The following is a 21,836-nucleotide window of genomic DNA, read 5'->3' on the forward strand; positions in this document are numbered from 1 at the left end:
TCTAAAGCACCTTACAGTCTTGATGCAAATGCTGTTTTACAAGTACCGCCTCCACTTCTTACATGATGATTCTCGATATCCTTTTCTTACTTTTGCTTTTCTTTGAAAAGCAATTTCCCCTTTTAGGTCTTCAATTGTAATATTTTGAACTTAAGAATACTATGTAGTTGTAAAAAAAAAATGGTCGCTTACTGACAAATTTTTATTTCTTTGTTTATTTACTTTGATTTTCGAAAACCATTGAAAGAACCCCTTGCTATTGGTGTTAAGCAGAGGCGTGCATGGGGGGGGGGGGGGAGAGTGAGAAGGGACACCTGTTGGCCCGGCTCGGAGTCTGAAGGGGGCCCACTATTTTTAAAACAAGGCGTGAAATATAGAGGTAAACAATATGGAGGGGGTCCGGAAAAGTAATTTGTGACGGGCTCCAAAATTTCTGTGCACGCCCCTGGTGTAAAGTAGTAAGTTACCGTCCATAAGGCAGAACTATACCGACAACCTGGTCCTGCCATCTAGAGACTGCAGTTTTGTCGTTGTTTCGGATTCATCAGTCTGGAATAGAGAATAACCGAGTGGGGGCAGATGTCATCTTGTTGAAGCTGAGAGTGCTAACAAACTGGTAGCTAAAACATATTTAGCCCACCAACGAGAGTCCGCAGCCACGTTGCAGTTCAACTCGTAAATTAAATGCAACGCTTGAGTACTAAGCAGTAAGTTACCGCCCATAATCCGCCATGGGTAAGGCAAAAACTACATGCCATGATATCTGACTCCAGCTTGGGTACTGTCCATTCTAGACTGATGAGTCCATAACCAGGACGAAACTGCAGTTTCTGGATGGCATAAACGGACTGCCGGCAGTTATTGCAAGTTATGCTATTGGTGTTTCAATGCAAAATGACTGAAGGCAGTTGATATCTAAATACGGAGTTGGCCTTACCCTTTGATCTTTTCCGTTGTGATTCCTGAAGAAGGGGTAGAACGCTCCTAATTGCATCCATCGTTTGCACATTTCTGGTGTTGTATCTCCGTTGAAGCCACAAACGTCGGCACCAATCTACATTCAAAGAAACACATTTATTTTTTAAAACTAAGATGCCGCTCTGATTAGCTATTTCAAAGATGGTGAAATGACATCACCTTTTTGAATTTCGGGTTTCTGTATTAAGTTAGTTATTTAAGAGATTTCGCCAAATGAAATCAGTTTCTTAAACCTAGTGGTTCTATAACAGAACGAGATTGAACAATACACAGTTCTGTTTGTTGTTTCTGTTCTGTTATTGTTTCGTCTCGTTGTTTTGGTCACGGGTCTTTTCATTCACAAGCTCCCAATTTTATCGTTAAAATAAAGGTTCCTTGCTACCCCAAAACACGTGCTTTCAGTGTTTTTTTTTTTTTTTTGAAAATGCTTTCATATTAATTTTGTATAATTTTCTTTTACTTTTCAAAGCAAATACATTTATTTAGTTCTTCAAGTGCTTCTGCGTCACTATCTATAAAAGTACTGTAGAACCTTGTTTATCTGGAATAATTGGGACCAAAGGAAGTCTGGATAAACGAAAATCCGTATAATGCGGTTAGTGTGGAAAATAACCAAAACAAATCTTCAAAGAAGCAGGCGTGCCTTTTAATATAGCCAGGGGTGCCCCCGGGGGGGGGGGGGATTGTGGCGCAAGTTTCGCCATCAAAATTTGGGGGGGGGGGGATTTTAAATTTTTTTAAACTTATTTATTTAAATTCATTTATTGGTTTATTTTTTAATCGAATTATTTATTTTATTTCATTTTGTTCATATTTTATTTCATTTATTTATTAGTTGCTGTGTGTGTGTGTATGTTATTGATGTAGTACAGAAATTTCTAATAAAATAACAATAATAATTTTAAAAAAATGAGTAAACAAATTTAAAAATAAATAAATAAATATAAAAAAATAAAAATAAAATAATAAAAATATTTTTAAAAATAACTAAAATAAAAAAAAGGCTAGAAATTAAATATAAAAAAGAGAAAGTGGGTTGAGAAAAGTTTTGGAGGGGGCATTTTTGCCATTGAACTTGGGGGGGGGGATAGGCACTCCTGAATATAGCAGAAAACAATGCTTTGTAACAAAATTACATTTGAGAGTTGTTCGCAAAATCCACACTTATTATTCAATCTAACGCTATAAATCAACTGCAGTGGCGTCGAACTGAGATTCCAGGTACGCCCTGATGCTTTTTAGGATTGCTATAATTTATTATGCTACCTCTGCAGCTGTTTTACCTTTAATAGAAATAAAATGCAAATGCTTGGCGCACGTATAGTTCAGCCATCATATTATTATTTGTGTGAATAAGAAACTTTTTTAACTCTATAAATTTGATCTGAATTTACCGGAGATTCGGATACACGGGCGCCGATTGTCAGGATTCTGTGTAGTTATCTGCTGTTCTAATAAATTAGTTATTTCATAGGTGATACCACTGTAAACAGGTACTTTACCACAGTGCTTCTGTATCAACATCTATTGAACAGCTGACTGGAAATATAAATCCTCATCACTTCAATGAATTCATATAGCAGCTATTACAAATTGAAGTTTTGGAAAGGGAAAAAGAGTGCAGTTTTTAATATACTGAACTGAAGTTAAATATAAATTACTACAAAGTATACGCGCTATCAATTTTCAATTTACTGTATTCCAGAAAGTTTGACGCAGCAATACGATGTGACTCAAGAAAATTAAGAAATGGTCAGTGGATGAAAGAAAGCACTAGGAACTTTTTTTTAAACATATAATATCAAAATTGCAATCACATAATGAGCTGTTCTACATTTAAGTTGGCTGATTTCACCTCTCTGCTTTTTTAAACTGGAACTTTATTATGCGAAAAAGTAGCAAGTAAAACACATTGGTGCCAAGTAAATGTAAGCTAAAGTTATCCAAGTGCGCTTTTTCCTGAACTAGCTTCTGAAATCCTGAAAACTTCTAAATCACTCTAGATCAGGCAATTGCAAAGTTATGGAAAATTAGTAAAGTGCAAAAGAGTTGAACATTCTCCATGATAAAAAAAAATCGTTGCAACATGGATTTCTGTACTTTTTACCGTAAAATTTCAGGAAATGTTTTTATAATTTATAAAAGATGGTAGCAACAATATTCAAATATATAGTTCATCAAATACTGATATGTTAATAAAATAATCAAATGTGATCCCGTATTGAGAACACTCTTATTGTTTTGGTGATAGAAAATTAACGTGTTTTATTTGATTTAAAATAAGTGTCTGAAATGGGGTCATTTCCAAAATTTTAAAAGTATTTTTTCTGAAAGAGCATGCTTAAAAACATAGAACCTGACCATTTTTTAAATAATTTCTTTAAGTTTAATATTTTTTAAAAAATTACTTAAATCGGCGCTCTTTCATCGTTTAACGCTTCTACCGATGACATCACAAATGATGAAATACCATTCAGTGTTGCCATTCACGGTCCAAAATATTTAATTCGCATCTTAACTCACGTGTATTGGCAACGATAGGGTTGGTAGCAAGCGTAGAGTGCAATTTTAATTCACTGCTTGATTATCATAACGCGGAAACGTAGTAGAAAGATGCGCCAAATTGCATCATTTGTGACGTCATAAAGACCACGGTTTGTTTGAAAAATCGGACATTTTAAAAAATTAATTTTAAAAAAACTGTTGGGAAAATGAAAGTATTTTCTGGATCCATTGATTTTCTTTTTTTTTTTCAAATTCTATCAATTTCAATGACTAAAAGTAGTACTTTTGACTGAATTAAACCACCCCATTACTTTTGCGAAGGAAAATAAGTGATTATTCTGGGTTATCATGTTGATAATTCTGCTATTCTGCAAAATATTTCAACATAGGGTGTTAAATCCTGTTTAAAATAATACCATTCAACAAAACAAAGGAAAATAAGATAATACTTACGTACGGTATACCAAAAAGGTTAAATTCCAGCATTCCTGGGGAAAATAAAGGACAAAAATTAGAGCTCAATTATGCTGATAACAATAATAATTACTATTATTTTCAATATTTGGTACAATATTCTCTGAAATGACTTATTATATTTATTAAATAAATAGCCAGTTCATTGTATAACAAAAGCCGCTGTTTTTATCACAGATTTTAAATAAAAAGATTTACAGATTTTTTTCAGGTTAATTAGTTTGCATGTCGTTATTTCACCCGATGCGTTGTTAAAAACTGAGCAATCATTTCTTTGAAAAATGATTTTGATTTTAACATAAAAAGAATCGAAATGAAAGCGGAGACATAGTTTACCTGAATACGGTAGCAAAAATGGAAGAACCAAAAAATAGATAAAGCAATGATCTTCATGTTCACGCACGATGACTTATTTTATTTTTTTTTTATTTCTTTTTTTTTACACGTGATAAACAAAAAATTTTCTATACTTTTATTTTTTTTTTTAATTAGGCATAAGAAAAGTATCAAAAAGCGAGCTGCAAAAATGTTCATAATTTCATGGTAAAAGATTTATAAAAGAACTTCCTTTCACATGAGTGTAATTGGTAGTGTGGAAACTCTGACGAGAAGGAGTTAATAATGCTGCTTGTACGAAAATTTAATTTCTTGCATGTGATTAAACCACTAATGGGTATCACAAGTTCATATAGTTGCTGAATTCCAAACATTTCGTAGTTTTGATAAGTAAATTTCAAACTTTTTTCTTAATGGAGCGACATCGGTGACTCACAATCATAAAAGCTCACATTGAAAATTTTGAGCCATTCCTAGACAATAGAAATGATCTAACTGATTTGTTAGTGAAGGAAAATTCTGATATGAAAATGACGCAAATGATCATGGATGCGTTAATGCTCTGCAAAGAACTACAGAGAAAATTTCTTAATGATTGCCAAAACATTATCATAGCCAGCTCCTCTTTATGAACAGAACACGAAATAAATTTATGTTTTCTTTATACATGTTGTGCATAAAAATCGATATAAGTACACATTAAACTTATTATACAATTATTCATCTCTAGAATGAAGTATTTTTTTTATCTACAGAACCTAATCCCTATTTTAACGCTACTATTAAGTCTCAATTTACGCGGTTTCGATTTACGCGGCATTTCCGTGGAACGTAACCCCCGCGTAAAACGAGGGTCTACTGTATTAAGCTTTAATGATTTTAAACGTTGTTTTGTTCGAAACACGAAGTTGAAATAAACCGAAACAAACATATAATTTCATTAATCGCATGCATGACTTTTAACATAACTTGACTTCAGTGGCAATTAAATGTTGCGAAATATATCAAAAATTAAATACGGAATAAGATATTTACTTTTGGGGAGAAATAATAAGTTTTAAAATCAGCATTCAACTCTTAAATATCAAGGAGAAAAAATAATAAACCACATTTAGTTTGACCTATATACAACGGAAATAGTTTTAAAATTGCTGAAATATGCTGAAAATAATTTACAAATGCTAAAACTTAGCATTAATGATGTTAAATAGCACCTTTAAGGGAAGGTAATGAAATTTTGTTCACAGATGTGGTCATATGATAGTGTAAAAAAGAAAAAAAATCTGAATAAGTAGCAATCAAAAAATCATATAGCAAAACATATTTTTGAAGCATAAATAATTTTCCCTCATGTCCCCGTTATGGAAGATATGAGGTCTTAAAGTCTGGCAAAGTTTTAAGAAAAGTTACCAAATTTAGCAAATTTACCTTGAAATAGAAGACATCTTTCACACGTTTTGCAGATGCAGGCAGTGAAATCACGTGGTATCTTCAATTTTTCGCCAAGTAAAATTTAGCGACTTGTTTTAAAATTTCGACATACTTTATATCTTGATAACAGGGGACAAGGGCAAATATGTTATGCACCAAAAATTATGTCACTATGCTCTTTCGATAGCTACCTATGTATTTTTCTTTTCTTTATTGCACTACTCGTGTAATTATCTGGTTATTGAGAATCTCCTGTGGTAAATTCTTGTCTGTGGTTTTTAGAAAAGTTTCTTCCAGTGGAATCAACTAAAACAGGTGAATAACATTTGCCAAAGTGGCCGCATCTTTTAATTGAGTTCAACTTTAAACAGTTCTGGAAAACACAACCAGGTGGCACAATTTAAAAATTATTAAATCTTTTTGATATGCAGAGTAAGACAATAATCAATTTCAAATGGTAAACCAATAATTTAAGATGATGAATTTATTTTATAGTTAAAAATTGCAAATTTGAAACCTCTGGTTAAAAATAGGGCCGTCGAGAACCAAAGCAGACCCCTTGTCAGTGTTGTTGCCTAGCCCCCCTTTCCCATAAAGTTTATATTACTCAGACTCTAAGACCTCAAGGGCCGGGCCCCTAGTTTCCGAATAGGATGACATAGCTCTCGACGGCCCTTTTAGAAAAAACAAAGGTTTTTGCGGTAAAAATCTCACCTATGATAGATCTATGCAAGTCTGGCCAAATACTTCTGTTGTCCCCGAGCCAATGTCCAGCGAATTGACCACTAGAGGGGAAAGTGGACCTCGAAATGACCACAGATCTAGTCCCTGTTGCTTGTACAGCCGCCCTAAAAGAGACATTCAGTTCAATAATTGTTTCAGAGATATAGTCAAATTTGACTACAGTCGGACCTCCATATATCGAAGTAGCAAATTGCCGGAAATAAATTCGATATATAGAAATTTCGATACATGGAAACGATCTTATTTTATCTTAAAAGTATCCTAAAACATTAAAATAAAAGCTAATTTTCGTGAATGAAACCCAATTTATAATTTATACGAGTATCGGATTAAATGAAATTTAATAATTAAAAAATTAGCAGAAATTACATTTTTACGCCAACCATACATCTTCATATTCTTCGGCAATTCAACTTGATCGCAACATTAGGGGATTTTCGTTTTAACAATGTGATCGAGAGAAAAGTAAAAAATCAATCTACCTAACTTAAATGATTTTTACTGAAGCTAAGAAGACTAGAAATGATAATCAACAGACATAAGGGAGAACTTGAAACTGATTTTACAATGTTACTAGTTTGAAATAAATTTTGAGGGAATTTGAGAACTCCAGAACGAAACAACGACCTATCTACACACCTCTCAACCCCAGATTCCTTATGAGTTTCGTGCCAGCCTTTAGTGAACATAACTTTCTCTTCTAACCTTAATTTTTCATGAGACAAACAGTCTAAAGTGGAAAAAAAAAATCTACGAATGACTCGAATTTTTTTTCGATATATAGAGATTTTTTCCATATATAGAAACAATTTTTCTATATAATGAACATAGAAATTTGCTAGGATTTCGATATGTGGCAGTTCGATATATGGAGGTTCCACTGTATTTTAAAACGGTTTGCTACGAGAAAAGCATTGGCGTTACTTGATGGTGGGAATGCTTTGACTCCATCCGTACAAACTGTGGACATCGTAGTGCTTGAAAGACGTGTCAGAGTTCACTGCGTGCTGACTTTCCATGCAGAGAGTCATTGTTGACAATCTTGTGGTGCCGCTGCTCTTCACTGAAAATTAGAAGTCAATTCTTTATTCTTCCAATTATTCATCTATATTCGATGATCAGGGAACTTTTAAAAGCTGATTTGAAGAATAAAGTCAATTCTTTATTATCCTACCTTACCGTCTACATTTGAGACGTTCAGAGCTAAAATGCATTAGTTCCGTTTCGACTTGATCCAATTTAGCTCTGAAAGAAGGAGATTTTGGCAACGATCTTTTTCGTTTTAAATGAGGCTTTCAGAGCGAAAGTGGATTAAATCAAAATGGACTTGATACTCTTGATCTCTGAACGCCTCAATTCAAGATTCTGGAAGATTGGAAAAGTGATTTTTCAAAAACGAACTAATTCCTTCTACTTTGATTTTATTTTTCCTCTTTTTGGAAAATTACTTGATAGGAAACAAGGCAATCCCTTTCTCTTCCACTTATTTCATCTATAGTTAGGGCAAACCTAACCTGGTAGCGTGTTAATGCTGTGATTGGGACCTGCGTAGTATTCACAGTGCTGCCATCTTAAGTTTACCCCGGCAACACTTTCAAGATTAAGGAGCTGATTTCAAGTCTGAAAAATGCTCTATAGACTTGCATAGTGAGTCGGAGTATTTCGAGGAGAAGTAGATGATAAAAAAATGACTTAATAAAATTCAAATCATTATTTTAGAATAATAAAATCAACAAAATCAAAGCACAAATTATAAAAACTACACGTGAATAGACTTTTTTCAAAATTAAACGGAGCTTCTTTATAATTATTTTAAAAAAGAAAAGCTTCGAGGTTCTGGCAGTGTAGCAGCAGTCACAGTGTGTAGTGATTGATGCTTAATGTCCAGACGCTTACAGCTTTTGTACATTGCAGATTGTAGAAAAAGGGAGCGGGAGCTGTAACCGAAAAGCAAATGTATTTTTTGGCAAAATATACATTGCAGAATTCACCTCATGATGTACTTTTTTTTCATTGCAAAGGTTTTTATTTTAGTGCATTTTATTATTGAACTAGCGATAAACGCACGGCTTTGCCCGTAGTAGAAAATTAAAAGGTCATTTGGTTCGCCTGTGTATTCACAAATAATTGATGAGGAATTTCTCGCCAATTTGCTATGTTCATTTGCTCGCCCATGTTGTGATAATTTGCTTTGTAAAATGTTCTTAAATGTGGAATAGAAAAGAATAAAACCGAGTTTTCGAAAAATCGCTTCAAGGTGCGCACCCCCAGTAGCGGATTTTAAGGAGGGCACAGGGGGCACGTGCCCCCCCCCCCCCCAAAAGGATTAATTAATTTCACTACTTTATTTATTACTTTTTAACTGACCTTTCCTTAGCACTTTTTTTACGTAGCTAATTAAAAAGAACACAAAACACACACAGCATACTTTGAATAAAAAATAACTTAAAATTAATAACTTAATTAATAACTTAAAAGCATTTTTGTTTGCTAAAGAAGTATTACTGGAGTTAGAGGCCCAGAGTTGCAGTATACATTTAACTCATTGGCTTCAAATTTAAGAGACCGCAATATCGCGATTCGTCCGTTAACTCTTCTTTGATGGAATCAATAATTAACATTTTTTTTAAATGTGTACGCGCACCTAAAAGAGTCATTTTGATCTAGGAGCCTATTTGCGAAATAATAGATTCCCTTTTCAGCTAATAAAAGATGCAAAATGAAAGAAATCATGTGGTAGTTTCTTTGAAAAACTATGATTTTTAATAGAAACGGCTTGTAGTATCAATATGTTATCTCAACTGTATCATGGCTTTAAGAACAAATCAGCAATTGTTTTGAAATTCACACAGAAATAGTTTCTGAATTCTTCAGTGAAACTTATACATGTTATGAAGTTATGATTAAATTAATTTTAAAAAACTCAAGAGAGGTATGGGTTTAACTTTGATCAAAATTAAGATCATGAAATTCTTAGAGACTAATAGTCTGTTGACTAGTTTGCAGTATGGTTTCAGGAAAGGTAAATCCTGTACTACTAATTTATTGCATTTCTACGACAAGGTTGCCTCAGCTTTAGATAACAAAAAATGTGTAGATGTTGTTTATATTGATTTTCAAAAAGCTTTTGACAAGGTACCGCATGTTGCTCTTCTCAGCAAGTTAGCTGACATAGGAATAGGAAGAAAAACTTTACTTTGGGTTAGAAATTCGCTCACTGGTAGGAAGCAAAGAGTAGTTGTGAGAGGAAATCATTCTAATTTAGTGTAGTAAAATTAGGCCAAAAAATGGCCAAACCCAAACATCCAAAAAAAAAAAGTGAAACCTGTTGAAAATTACTTCTTACCCTTCCAGCAAGAAGGGGTAAAAAGTCCCAGCACTTTGCGCGTCGGGTTTTGGGGGGAGGGGGGGCGAAATAATCCTCTATTTAAATAAAAATAATTTCTATTACTTAAAAATAATTCTGAAACCTCGCAGAAACCACTCTATAATAGTAAAATAATAAACTCTTACAGAAAAAAATTCCAATTAACAGGGGTGCACAGGCGGGGGGGGGGGTTATGGAGCAGCTTTGCGTCATTGGAATTTTTAAGGCAGTTTTTTCAAGGTCTATTTCTTTCTTTTTTGAGGGTTTTTATTCTGGATGGATACTCCGTCACACTTAAGGGGTGAGCCATCGCTTGGGGGGGGGGGGTGACCCTGAATTTACATTCTAAAATCAACTATTGCAGTGAAGTTCGCGAAAAAAATTTCCGTGATTTAAACTTTTCCGAAGTACAAAATGCCACACAATGATATAGTAATGTCAGAATGATAATTCTGAAAGATCTAAGCGAGCTCAGTAACCAAATTATTTGTCTTTGAAGTTATTAAACTGTTTAGAGCGCTGGAAAACAAAATTCCTGTGCAGCATAAAAAAAAGTAAAAACTGACCAAAGTTTCCCTACTTCTTCTTGATTAACTTACTTCAACTTTTCTAAAATCTTTTGCCATCATCGTAAGGGGGGACAAACCAAAATTGCCAACAGTGAGACGGGCAATGCTGCAATTCTGCATCCTCTAAGTCGGTGGGGGTTCTCATTTGCAAACACCGAGCTACCTCTCTTTTACGCAGCTGGTTATATGAATTATGCTAAATATGCAGACATATACTCGCAACACTATCTCAAACTTTTGAGTATATTATGCAATAAAAAAAAATTGATCATATCAAACATCAGCTAAAACATCAGCTATCCAACGATGCAACGCAGTGACAAATTCAGGTGGTCTAGAACCTGTAGTGATTCAATGATAGAACAAGTCTTGATGAGAGCAATGAGCAATACAACAATAGAATGCTAAATATTTACAGCTTTTTGTCTCCCAGTTTGGAAATCCCAATCCGTTTCTAAAGCCCCCAGAAGTTTCCTACCTCTCAAGTTGGTAGTGGTATTGGTCGCTGATTATAAGGTGAGTTGCGATGAGAACTTTAACGTTCGGGTAGTAGCATCGAAGGATATTGAAGGCAAACAATTTTGTGGCATTTCTTTGTAAAGGAGGTAAGCAGTTATGTCTTTAGCTTCTGTTACGAGAGTAGTTACTATCTGTAAAGATGGAATAACAAATTGTTAAAAACTTCTGGTGCGAGTTATGCGCTGATCCTCCATCAGCAATCGATGAATCTGGTTTCAGAAGGGAAGAAATCTTGTATCGTTAAAGTGCTATTATCTGAAGCAAAAGGTTCATCCACCATCACAGAACGAACAGCTGGTGTCATATATGAGGCAGTGAGAAGCAAAGGGATGTAAGTGGACATTTTCAAGTTTTGAATAAAACGCGTTGAAAGATAAAATCCTAGATAGGCTTTCATTGATTTTCTTTTCTAAATCATGCTGTATAGAAGCAACTACCAGGTCTACTAGTACCATCTCTTGCCCCAAGATAGAGGAGGGGTTCACCAACCATTTATACTGTTTATCTCCAAATTTTTAATTTGCCACTTACATCCCTTTGCTTCTCACTGCCTCTTATGTAATAGATAGGAGATACCTGCTTGATCATTTTTTTGGTAATAATCTGTAAGCTTCAAGGAAATGTGCCAGCAATGCAGTGTATAGGTCACTTGTAAGTATGGGAAAGCTAGTGTCATTTTTGATGGATGCAAAGAAAGCACCACAGAAATATAATGTGCTCCTACACTGTAAAAACGATTCAGAAACGTTCCTGGAAAATAATGGGCAGCTGATGTGCCCAATTTCTTCCAGTAACATATCTTATAAAATCCAGGAACATTTTCCGCTAAAATTCAGTAACCTTCCTGAACTATTCAGAAAGCTTCCCGTTTACAGCCAGTCCTGTATCTGGAATCTTAGACTAAATTTAGGTGGGTATGCTATAATAGTTTGTCACTTCACTGCGTTCCGAGGAAAGCTCTAAAAGCAGTATTGCAAAGAAGGCCAAAGCTAAGAAAAAATTGCAATTCTTGCTAAGCTACCTAGTCCATAGACTAATTTGCGCCTCGGACGCTTTATCAGTCTGGACGGGCCATTTCGAGCTATACCGGATACACTTTATAAATACGCTCAGTCAATCTTTAAACTGGGAGCTAAGCATATTTTTTGCAACAGTGAGAAGTTTGATTACGTGCTACTCGTAGCAATTCAGAAAACTTTTTGACAAGGACACTTGATTTTTCCAGGAAGTGAGCAAAAACCATTGAAATCCCGAAATGTTACACGGAAATACTCAGTAACGTTTCGAAATTTTTTTACAGTGTATTACAACAGTCAAGCCTTCTGCTCTAGAAGACTTTCTGCGTCTCAAATCTTGTGCTTGCTCTGAGAGGTTCATTGGATATAGTGAATGTTTGAAAAGTCTGAAAATGCACTGAAGTGCTCAATTATATGCACAAACTGTGTTAGACATATCTGCAACAATAACGATTTTGCTGAGGATCTAGATTCCAAAAAACATCTTGATAACGAAGACTTTTTGTTACAAGCTTAGAAGAAATCATTTGAAAGCAAAACACAGTTCAGCGTAATTTTTCTGGCCATTTAGTTAAATGTGCACAATCAGAGGGGCGGGGGGGGGGGAGGGATAGTATTTTAGTATATAATTTCGTTTTGGGAGGTGAGCTACTGTTCTTATGAGGTGGACAGTCCTGATTTAATGCTTTTTAGATTTGATTGAAATAATACTTCTAATTGAAATAAAGGGGGGGGGTGAGGATTTATTTTATTTTGCGGAGGGGGGAGGCTTTGAGAGGAGGTGCACCATCGATCTTGGAGGATGGACACACTCGATTTCTAACTTTAACTTAGCATAACATAATGTTTCCATATGAAATTTATGGAGGGGGTTTCGGGGGTACTGCTTCGTTTTACCGGGATAGGGGGGCTCTGTAGCATTGGCGAGTTATATCATCCCTCTTGGGGGTCAAACACCTTTAATTTCATGCTTTTAAATTTAGTATAACATATTATTCTCACTTTAAATTTACTCTAAAAATTCTGGAAAAATACCCAAAACGGCAATTTTTAGATGCCCCCCATTCCAAAACCCGACGCACAATGGGGTGGGACTTTTTACCTGTTCTTATTGGGAGGGTAATAAACAATTTGCACCAGGTTTAGCTTTTTTTTTTTTTTGGATGTTTGGGTCCGACCCCTATTTTTACTGTACTAATTGGAGTGATGTTTTAAGTGGGGTTCCTCAGGGATCAGTTTTAGGGCCTCTTTTGTTTATTATATTTATGAATGACATCAATGAAATTATTTCTGGAAGCAAGAGTTGTTTTGCTGATGATGTAAAAGTTAAGGGAATTGTCGAAAATGAAGAACAAGTAAAACAGCTTCAAGAGGATTTAGATCATATTACTAAGTGGGCAGATAAATGGGGTATGACAGTTAATGTAGGTAATGTCAAGTGCTACATTTAGGTCATGGAAATAAGCGTATGAGATATCGTTTACAGGGTTCAGTCATAAATCAGGCAGAAAATGTTATGGATCTAGGTATCTTAATAAATCAGGACTTCAAGTTTAGTTAACAGTGCAGTATTGCTAGTAACAAAGCCAACAAAATGCTTGGGTTTATCAATATATCTATTTCAAACAAATCTAAGAAGGTTCTTCTGCCTTTATGTTGGAGTTTAGTAAGACCTCATTTGGAGTATGCTGTTCAGTTTTGTTCGCCTTATCTGAAAAAAGATATTTTTGTATTGGAAAGGGTTCAAAGAAGGGTAACTAAATTAGTAAGGGGACTCTCAGATTTAGATTATGATACCAGACTTAATTGGCTTAACATGTATAGCCTGGAACAAAGGAGCGTCAGAGGGGACATGATTCAGTTATTTAAATTTATCAAAATGAAAGATGTAAATGGATTAAATTTTTGCGGGGAAAGCAGGACAAGGGGGTCATTGTTTTAAGCTATTTAAATCTCAGGCTAACTTGGAAATTAGGAAAAACTACTACTTTAGCAGGGTCGTGGGTGCTGGGAATAGCTTACCGGAAGAGGCGGTAATGAGCAAGGAGGTGGATAGCCTTAAGAGGGCCATTGATCGTCATTGGGGACTAATTAATTGACTAGGACCAGCCTAGCTGGGCCCAGAGCCTGTTGCTGGTCGTCACATTTGTATTTGTATTAAATAACCTTGCCCTCGTTTTATAATCATTGTGACAATGTTCCTAGGTAAAGCCGCTCATTGTCTAGCATCTTGGTGACATTATATTGGGTTTAGTATTTAAATGGCTTGAAACGTTAAAGATGTATTCCGTCCACATTCAAAGTATATTAGTGCATAATATTCATGTACTTAGAAGTAGATTCATTGACCTTAAGTAATCCTAAAAAAATAATAATAAATAAATAAAAAAAAACACGCACATTTAAAAATAAAGTCGTCAAAACTTTGTTATGAAACATCGAAGGCGGGGAGGGGGATTCAATTTCCCGTGCCCCCTCCAAAAGATTTTTCTGTATTCGCCCCTGCGCACCCCCATGTTAAAAACTGATTTTGTACCAAATTTCATGAAAATCGGCCGAAAGGTTTAGGCGCGACACAGAGATCTGGACAGATATCCCGACACAAATCCAGACAAACTTTGAGCTTTATTTTTAGTAGAGATAACAAGCTCGGTAGGAGAGAACACATAAACTACATTAGTATAGAGCATGAGAAAACTAGAGAGAAGAGCATTCTAGTTGATTCTCAAACTTTTGAGTTGAGACATGCATTTCCAAGATTCTTTTGCATAATTGTTCTGCGTGCTGTATAAGAAAAAGCAATAACTTAGTAGGAAGCCCATCATTCATCAAATCAAAAACCATGTCCGAATTTCCTGCTGTACAAGAGCAATTAAAAATAATTTGAGTACTTTTAAAATCGTGCTATAAGCCCAGATTATCAAATGTTGTTTAATTCACTATACTGGGGGCAAACCTGATCTGGCAGCGTTTTAATGTTGTGATTAGTATTTGCTATTTGCGCTGCCTTCACAATGCAGGTACTTTAGGGATGCCCAACTTTTTGGATGATTTATCTGCTTTTGCAAACTTAATGGCAAACTTGCGATAGTCAAAGTGGCTATAGGTACTTAGGAGGGACTAAATATTGACAGAATAATATGCAAGTATCGGAAGAATAAAGTTTTATTAACGTCAATAAATCATCGTATGCCAGGGTGGAAACTTACATGGATTGTATGGTGGGTCTTCCAATGCGCTGGTGGGGCATTTGAGGCTCCAGCATTCCTCAGGAGGAGGATCCCAAGAAGATTCGCAGTAGAAAGGATGGTCGGAGTTTGTCTCGAAACTAGCAGGTTCATTCATGTCCTGCAAGTAGAATTTTACTTGAATCAGTCCCGCCCCCTCTTCTAGAAAAATAAGACCACCTGATTTGTTGATTCTGGTAGGTCGGAATTCATCTCGAAGCTAGCAGGCTCATTCATGTCCTGCAAGTAGAGTTTTACTTTGATCAGTCCCGCTCCCCCTTATAGAAAAATCTGACCACCTGGTTCGTAGATTCTGGTTGGTCGGAATTCATCTCGAAGCTAGCAGGCTCATTCATGTCCTGCAAGTAGAGTTTTACCTTTAATCAGTCCCCCCCCCCTCTTCTAGAAAAATCAGACCACCTGGTTCGTGGATTCTGGTTGATCGGAATTCATCTCGAAGCTAGCAGGCTCATTCTTGTCCTGCAAGTAGAGTTTTTTTACTTTAATCAGTCCCCCTCCTCTCTTCTAGATGAATAAGACCACCTTGTTTGTTCATTCTGGTTATGTGGATTTTTGGTATTGTGATATTTTTCGGGATTTTGTGTTCGTAAAAAAAAAAAAAAAAGTATTTCCAGCTGTTCTGAAATAAGCTCATCGAGAGCTTCCAGATTCTTTCTTTTTTTACTAGGTTCTCCATCGTTTGCCAAACTCAATAACTAACATCATTAAATAACAAACAGAACTAAATGAAGTGTTGACAACAGTTTATTCAGTCGTATTTATAATTCTGTGATCTAGCGTAACACTTCATGCTATGTTTAGCGGCGCATAGGACATTCGTTTATTCTTTTCTTCCCTCTTAAAGAAATCATTAAATATCCTTGACGGATGCAAAGAATGACAATTATTCTCTGTAACTGTCAAAGGAGAAATAAACAAATCGAGCATAAAAACCCTTCACGATCAAAAATCTTCTAAACACCATTGAAAAAAAAATTGAAAAAAAAAAAAACTTAAAATTCAAGGAACAATTTGAAGTTTTATAAAAAATTTAATTTTTTAAATTTAATTTTGCTTAAATTTTTAGTGATTTTGTTCAATTGAACATTTTTTACATACTGTCGGCTCCACTTAATCCGAGATCGTCGGTTCCAAGAAATATTATTCGATAAAGCGGGTATTTGATTAAGCGGGGAAATTTTATTAACTTTTCTAAATTGACAACATTTGTCAAAACGTTATACGAATAATAAACAGGTAGCTATAAATAGGAAATAGTTAATATTATTGCTAAAAAAATTTTGAAATAAAATAAAACAAAATACAGTAAACTCCCGATTATCCGCGGAATAGGGTGGCATGGTAACCGCGGATAAGCGAAAACCGCGGATAATCCGAATAATAGTTAAAAAACGATGCAACTGTATACAATAGCTAAAAAATATGAATAACACTCACACATACATTTAAAATTTTTGCTGAAAACATAGCTACATTCCATCTACTAAGATTGAATGTAAGAAATATACATATGTGAAAACTAAAAACGTACAATAACATAAACAAGCTGATATGTGCCTCACATGACTTCCTTTTACTCCAATTTAATGTAATTTTCCCATTATTGGCAATTTTAATGTGATTCAATAGTTTACTCTATAAAAATCACCAACAGTTGCCAAATTGAAACTAGATTTTAAAAAAAAAAATTAATTTGTCGCCAAGTTGGCGACAAAACTTGGCGATCAAAAGACTGGCGATGTATCGCCAAGTGTCCGCCAAATTGTAACATTATCGAAATTAACAATGATTTCCCCCCAAAAAGGGGCAAAAGACTCCCTTAAAAACACCCGAATGCGACCAAAAGGAGAGTTGCACAACTAGACCCCACTAGGAGTCTACGTACCGAATTTCAACTTTCTAGGACTACCGTTCTTGAGTTATGCGACATACATACGCACATACAGACGTCGCGAGAAAACTCGTTGTAACTAATTCGGGAATCGTCAAAAAGGATATTTCGCGTGTCTATACGTTCTTAAGCACTTATCCACGTGTGGTCGAGTCGAAAGAAAAACTCATCATTCATTCGGGGGTGGGCAAAATGGAAATTAAGGTCGATTTTTGAGTGAAATTTTTTTCGCGAATACAATACTTCCTTTTTTGTAAAAGGAAGTAAAAACAGTTAATGAGCTCTAGAAAAAATTAGTGAAAATACCCGCGGATAATCCGAGCCGCGGATAAACCGACCACCGACAATCGGGAGTTTACTGTAGTTCAATAATTAGTAACCTTACTAGTACGCATGGATATTATAAAAAAAGTAACCTACAACTTGAATTAAGAAATTTTTGTTTTAGCGCCTTTTTTCAGTAGGTTATTTTTTGAAAAATTCCATAATAAGGAATTTCTTGCATAAGGTCTTTTGAAAACACTTTTCTGTCCCTTTCCCCCCCCCCCCCCTCCTCGTCTACCGTATCTAACATTTAATATTTATCAATTTCTCATTGTCTAAAATGTGCATATTTATTTGTGTTATCTACTGTCTGATCACGGATTGTATGGAAAGACAAATATCAGTTTTACAGCCAGAAATTGACGAATTTATTATTTTTTTCCGATGTCAGCATTTGCAGAAGCAGAGCTTTATTCAAATAAGCGGAATACGCGCATTAAATTTTTACTTTCCCCCCTTATTCACATAGATTCGTCTTATCTGGATGTTTAAAAATTCCATGCAATCCGTGGTTGGACAGTAACTTAATTATCGACTGTACTTTTTTTTTTTTGCAATAACAAAGGCAAAAGAAATTTAAAAGAACAGTGGGAACGTTTTGATGTAATATGAATGTTGTTTTTCTTGCATTCAACGACAATAATTGTTCTTATTTAATTTCTTCCTATTTTCTTTAACATTTTTCTCATAAAAAATATTTGCTAAAGCTGGTTAATATTATTCGTTTATTCTGAAAAATTATTCGATTAAGCGGAGATCTTTAACATTGCGTCTATAGGGAAATATTCGGTTCCAGGAGGTTTTATTTGTAAAGCGGGGTATTCGCATATCCATTACCCGATTAAGCGGGGCTGACAGTATATTCTCATTGGCAAGCATTGAAAAATAAATTATTTTGTAGGGAAAAATGTGAAAAACATTTACTAGGCTATTTTTGATTCAGAACATTACTTACAATCCACAGTCCGTCAAACGCTAACGTATCATGATACTTTACGATGCTTTCTGTCCACCAATCAGCTGTTTCATCGCGGAAGAAGTTCGGGAAGGCAACCACATCAGCTGGCCACACCTAGAGGTATTTGACAAAAAAGGATGTGTGTGATATACATAAAATGCAACAGGTATATAAAGTTAATTGTGAAAATATTTTTAAAACGAGCTGAGGGGCGGTGCATCACATAACTTCTTTTTACTCCAATTTAATGTCATTTTCCCATTATTGGCAATTTTAATGTGATTCAATAGTTAACTCTCTAAATATCACCAACAGTGGCCAAATTGAAATCAAATTTAAAATTAAAAAAAAAGACCTGTGACCCCCACTTCCCCCAATCAACTCTAATTTGAATTCCGAAACTTTGAATTCAAATTATGTTTTTCGCAAACACGAGTTGCGACAAGACCCTACTCATTGGAGTTATTGTTTCTAGAAACGGCTCCCCTACCCCAAGCTTATCCCTCCTCCTGATTGGTTACGTGTGTAAAGTTGAGTGTGTGTGTGTGTAGACTTACGTGTGTGTATGTAGATGTGTGTGTGTGTAGGCTTACGTGTGTGCATGTAGATGTGTGTGTGTGTGTGTAGGCTTACGTGTGTGCATGTAGATATGTGTGTAAAGGTCCGCGCGTGTGTGAGTGTGAATGTGTATGAGCATGCGTGTATTGGACATGGACGCCACCGTCCAGCAGAAGTGGATTCTGGGGAACAGTGCTCAGGACCAGAGGAGCCGCGCCGGTGGGCGGTGGTGCTGCAGAGGCCCCTGGTCCAAGCTGAAAAAGGAACCACAACATCAAGGACGGTCAAGTGAGAACAATAAGCAATCGTGATTGCTCAAAAAAATATCGCCAAATTTGTCGCCAACTTAGCGACAAAACTTGGCGACCAAAAGACTGGCGATATACCGCCAAATGTCCGCCAAAAGTATAACACCACTTGAGCATACATCGAAATTAACAATGATTTCCCCCCAAAAAGGGGCAAAAGACCCCTTTAGAAACACCGGAATGCAATCAAAAGAGGAGGTGCACAACTAGACCCACTAGGAGTCTACGTATGAAATTTCAACTTTCTAGGACATACCGTTCTTGAGTTATGTGACATACATACGCACATCCGCACATAAGCACATACGTACATATGGACGTCACGAGGAAACTCGTTGTAACTAACTCGGGGAATGTCAAAATGGATACTTCGAGTTTTTATACGTTCTTAGGCACTTACCCGCGTGTGGTCGGGTTGAAAAAAAACTCAACATTAATACGGGGGTGAGCAAAATGGAAATTACGGCCGAATTTTGAGTGAAATTTTTTTCGCGAATACAATTCTTCCTTTTTTGTAAAAGGAAGTAAAAAGGACTATTCTTTTAAAAATCCTAGTCTAACTAGTAAGTAAAAGAAAATTAATCGCTATTAAAATTCTAATGTGCTAAAGAAACTGTCGACATTACTGAGGTTATAATTTTCTGGAAGACATTAATTATTGACAAAAAAAAAAAAAACTCGTCGAATTTCTAAATTCTTTTAGTACAGTTACGCCGGTTAATTGAATCAACCGCTTTAATGAATCAAATTGTCAAGGTTAATTGAATCATCCGCATTAGTGAATCGAATTGTCAAGGTTAATTGAATCAACCGCTTTAATGAATCAAATTATCAAGGTTAATTGAATCAACCATTTTAATGAATCAAATTGTCAAGGTTAATTGAATTAACCGCTTTAATGAATCAAACTATCAAGAACAGAATAAAATTAAACCATCTATAATTAGCTATAATATGTATTTTAATACCAGTTTTATGAAAATATCCGCTTTATTAAAGCAGCCGCTTTATGGAATCATTAGTGGTACCCGCACGGCTTTGCCCGCAGTTGAAAATTAAAAGGTCATTCGGTTCGCCTGTATATTTACAAATAATGGATGACGAATTTCTCGCCAACTGGCTATGTTCATTCACTCTCCCATTCCACGTCATGACAATTTCGTAATTTACTTGTCCATAATATGATAATTTTGCTCCGGAAAGTGTTCTTAAAACTTGGAGCCGCCAATAAATATCAGACATCTCAGATGCCCACTAAGGAAGCATGGTTACTTCATTCTGTAATAGGTAAGATTAGTAAGAACTCGCAAGCAGTATTTTTTACTGCCTGAGCGTTCGTGCTGATCCTACTAACTACAAAATGAAGTGTTCTGTTTCCGCTTCCAGTTCATCCGCCTTCTCTCGGTAGCGCAACTATATTTGCTTGTATAAAAAGAGGCTCAAAGCCAAAAGTTAGCGTTTTGTAAGGTGATTTCGTCGTTCCTGAGAATAGAATGACCATAAAGATTATCTGCTAGAAATATGGTTATGTTGTTACATATGAGGTAGTGAGAAGCAAAGGAATGCAAGTGGCAAAATTAAAAATTTGAAGACTCCCAGTACAAATGATAGGTGAACCTCTCCTCTGTCTTGGGGCAAAATATTGTACTAGTAGCCCTGGTAGGTGCTGCTGTACAGCATGATATAGAAAAAAAAACAATGGAAGCCTACCTAGGATCTGATCTTTAAACGCGTTTTACTTGAAACTTAAAATAGTCCACTTGATTCCTTTGCTTCTCACTGCCTCATATTGCTTTATTCGGGATTAGTGGTACCCGCACGGCTTTGCACGTAGTAGAAAAATTTAAAGATCTTCTGGTTCGCTTGTATATTTACAAATAATGTATGGTCAATTTCTCGCCAACTGGCTTGTGCCCATGTTACGGTTCCACATTATGATAATTTCGTAATTTACTCGTCCATCATTCTGTTCTTAAAATTGGAATAGAAAAAGACCCACATCTAATTATTGAAAAATCGCTTCGAGGCGCACATCCCCATGCTACAAACTAATTATGTGCCAAATTTCATGAAAATCGGTCGAACGGTCTAGGCTCTATGCGCGTCACAGAGATGCTGACAGGCAGAGATCCGGTCAGAGAGAGATCCTGACCAGGGTTGCCAGACGTCCCGGATTTCAAGGGACAGTCCCGTATTTTGAAAAATTGTCCCGTGTCCCGGACAACATCCATACGGGACAGCTAAAGTCCCGTATTCTGGCTAATAACAATATTTTACAAAACGAGGCATTATTTTAAGGGGAAAAAATAAAACATTCCACATTGGCTGGTGTGGCATTAAAAAATAATTTTTGCTCCATGATTAATTCCATTACTATTTTTAACCCCCGACACACAATGGAGGGGGGCTATAAGTTTGACGTGTCTGTGTATCTGCGTGTCTGTCTGTGTGTGGCACTCTAGCGCCTAAACGGATTTATCGAGTTTGAAAAAAAAAAATTCTGTTCGAAAGGAGAGTTGATCGAGAGTGTTCTTGGCTAGGTTTCATCTTTGGATGACATTAATTAACGAAGATATTTAAAAACCTCTAAAAGGTTTTTCGCGATTTTTG

General features: G+C 35.6%; 2 protein-coding genes across 3 annotated transcripts in view; both read right to left on the reverse strand.

Moving 5' to 3' along the window:
- The window catches only part of LOC129227044 (ceramide phosphoethanolamine synthase-like), a 183,349-nt gene that overhangs the window by 83,536 nt on the left and 77,977 nt on the right, over positions 1-21,836 (reverse strand). The gene's annotated exons all lie outside the window — the stretch shown is intronic.
- Positions 1-21,836, reverse strand: part of LOC129226270 (probable maltase-glucoamylase 2) — a 101,998-nt gene that overhangs the window by 13,300 nt on the left and 66,862 nt on the right. The window contains exons 7-12 of the mRNA XM_054860871.1: positions 18,358-18,474; positions 15,149-15,287; positions 7,393-7,531; positions 6,439-6,572; positions 3,937-3,971; positions 938-1,054 (exon numbers count right to left, since the gene is read on the reverse strand). Coding sequence (XP_054716846.1) covers positions 938-1,054; positions 3,937-3,971; positions 6,439-6,572; positions 7,393-7,531; positions 15,149-15,287; positions 18,358-18,474 — 681 coding nt within the window. The remainder of the gene's footprint in view (positions 1-937; positions 1,055-3,936; positions 3,972-6,438; positions 6,573-7,392; positions 7,532-15,148; positions 15,288-18,357; positions 18,475-21,836) is intronic.

Source organism: Uloborus diversus, chromosome 7 (genome assembly GCF_026930045.1).
Source record: "Uloborus diversus isolate 005 chromosome 7, Udiv.v.3.1, whole genome shotgun sequence".
In the NCBI taxonomy this organism is placed as follows: domain Eukaryota; kingdom Metazoa; phylum Arthropoda; class Arachnida; order Araneae; family Uloboridae; genus Uloborus; species Uloborus diversus.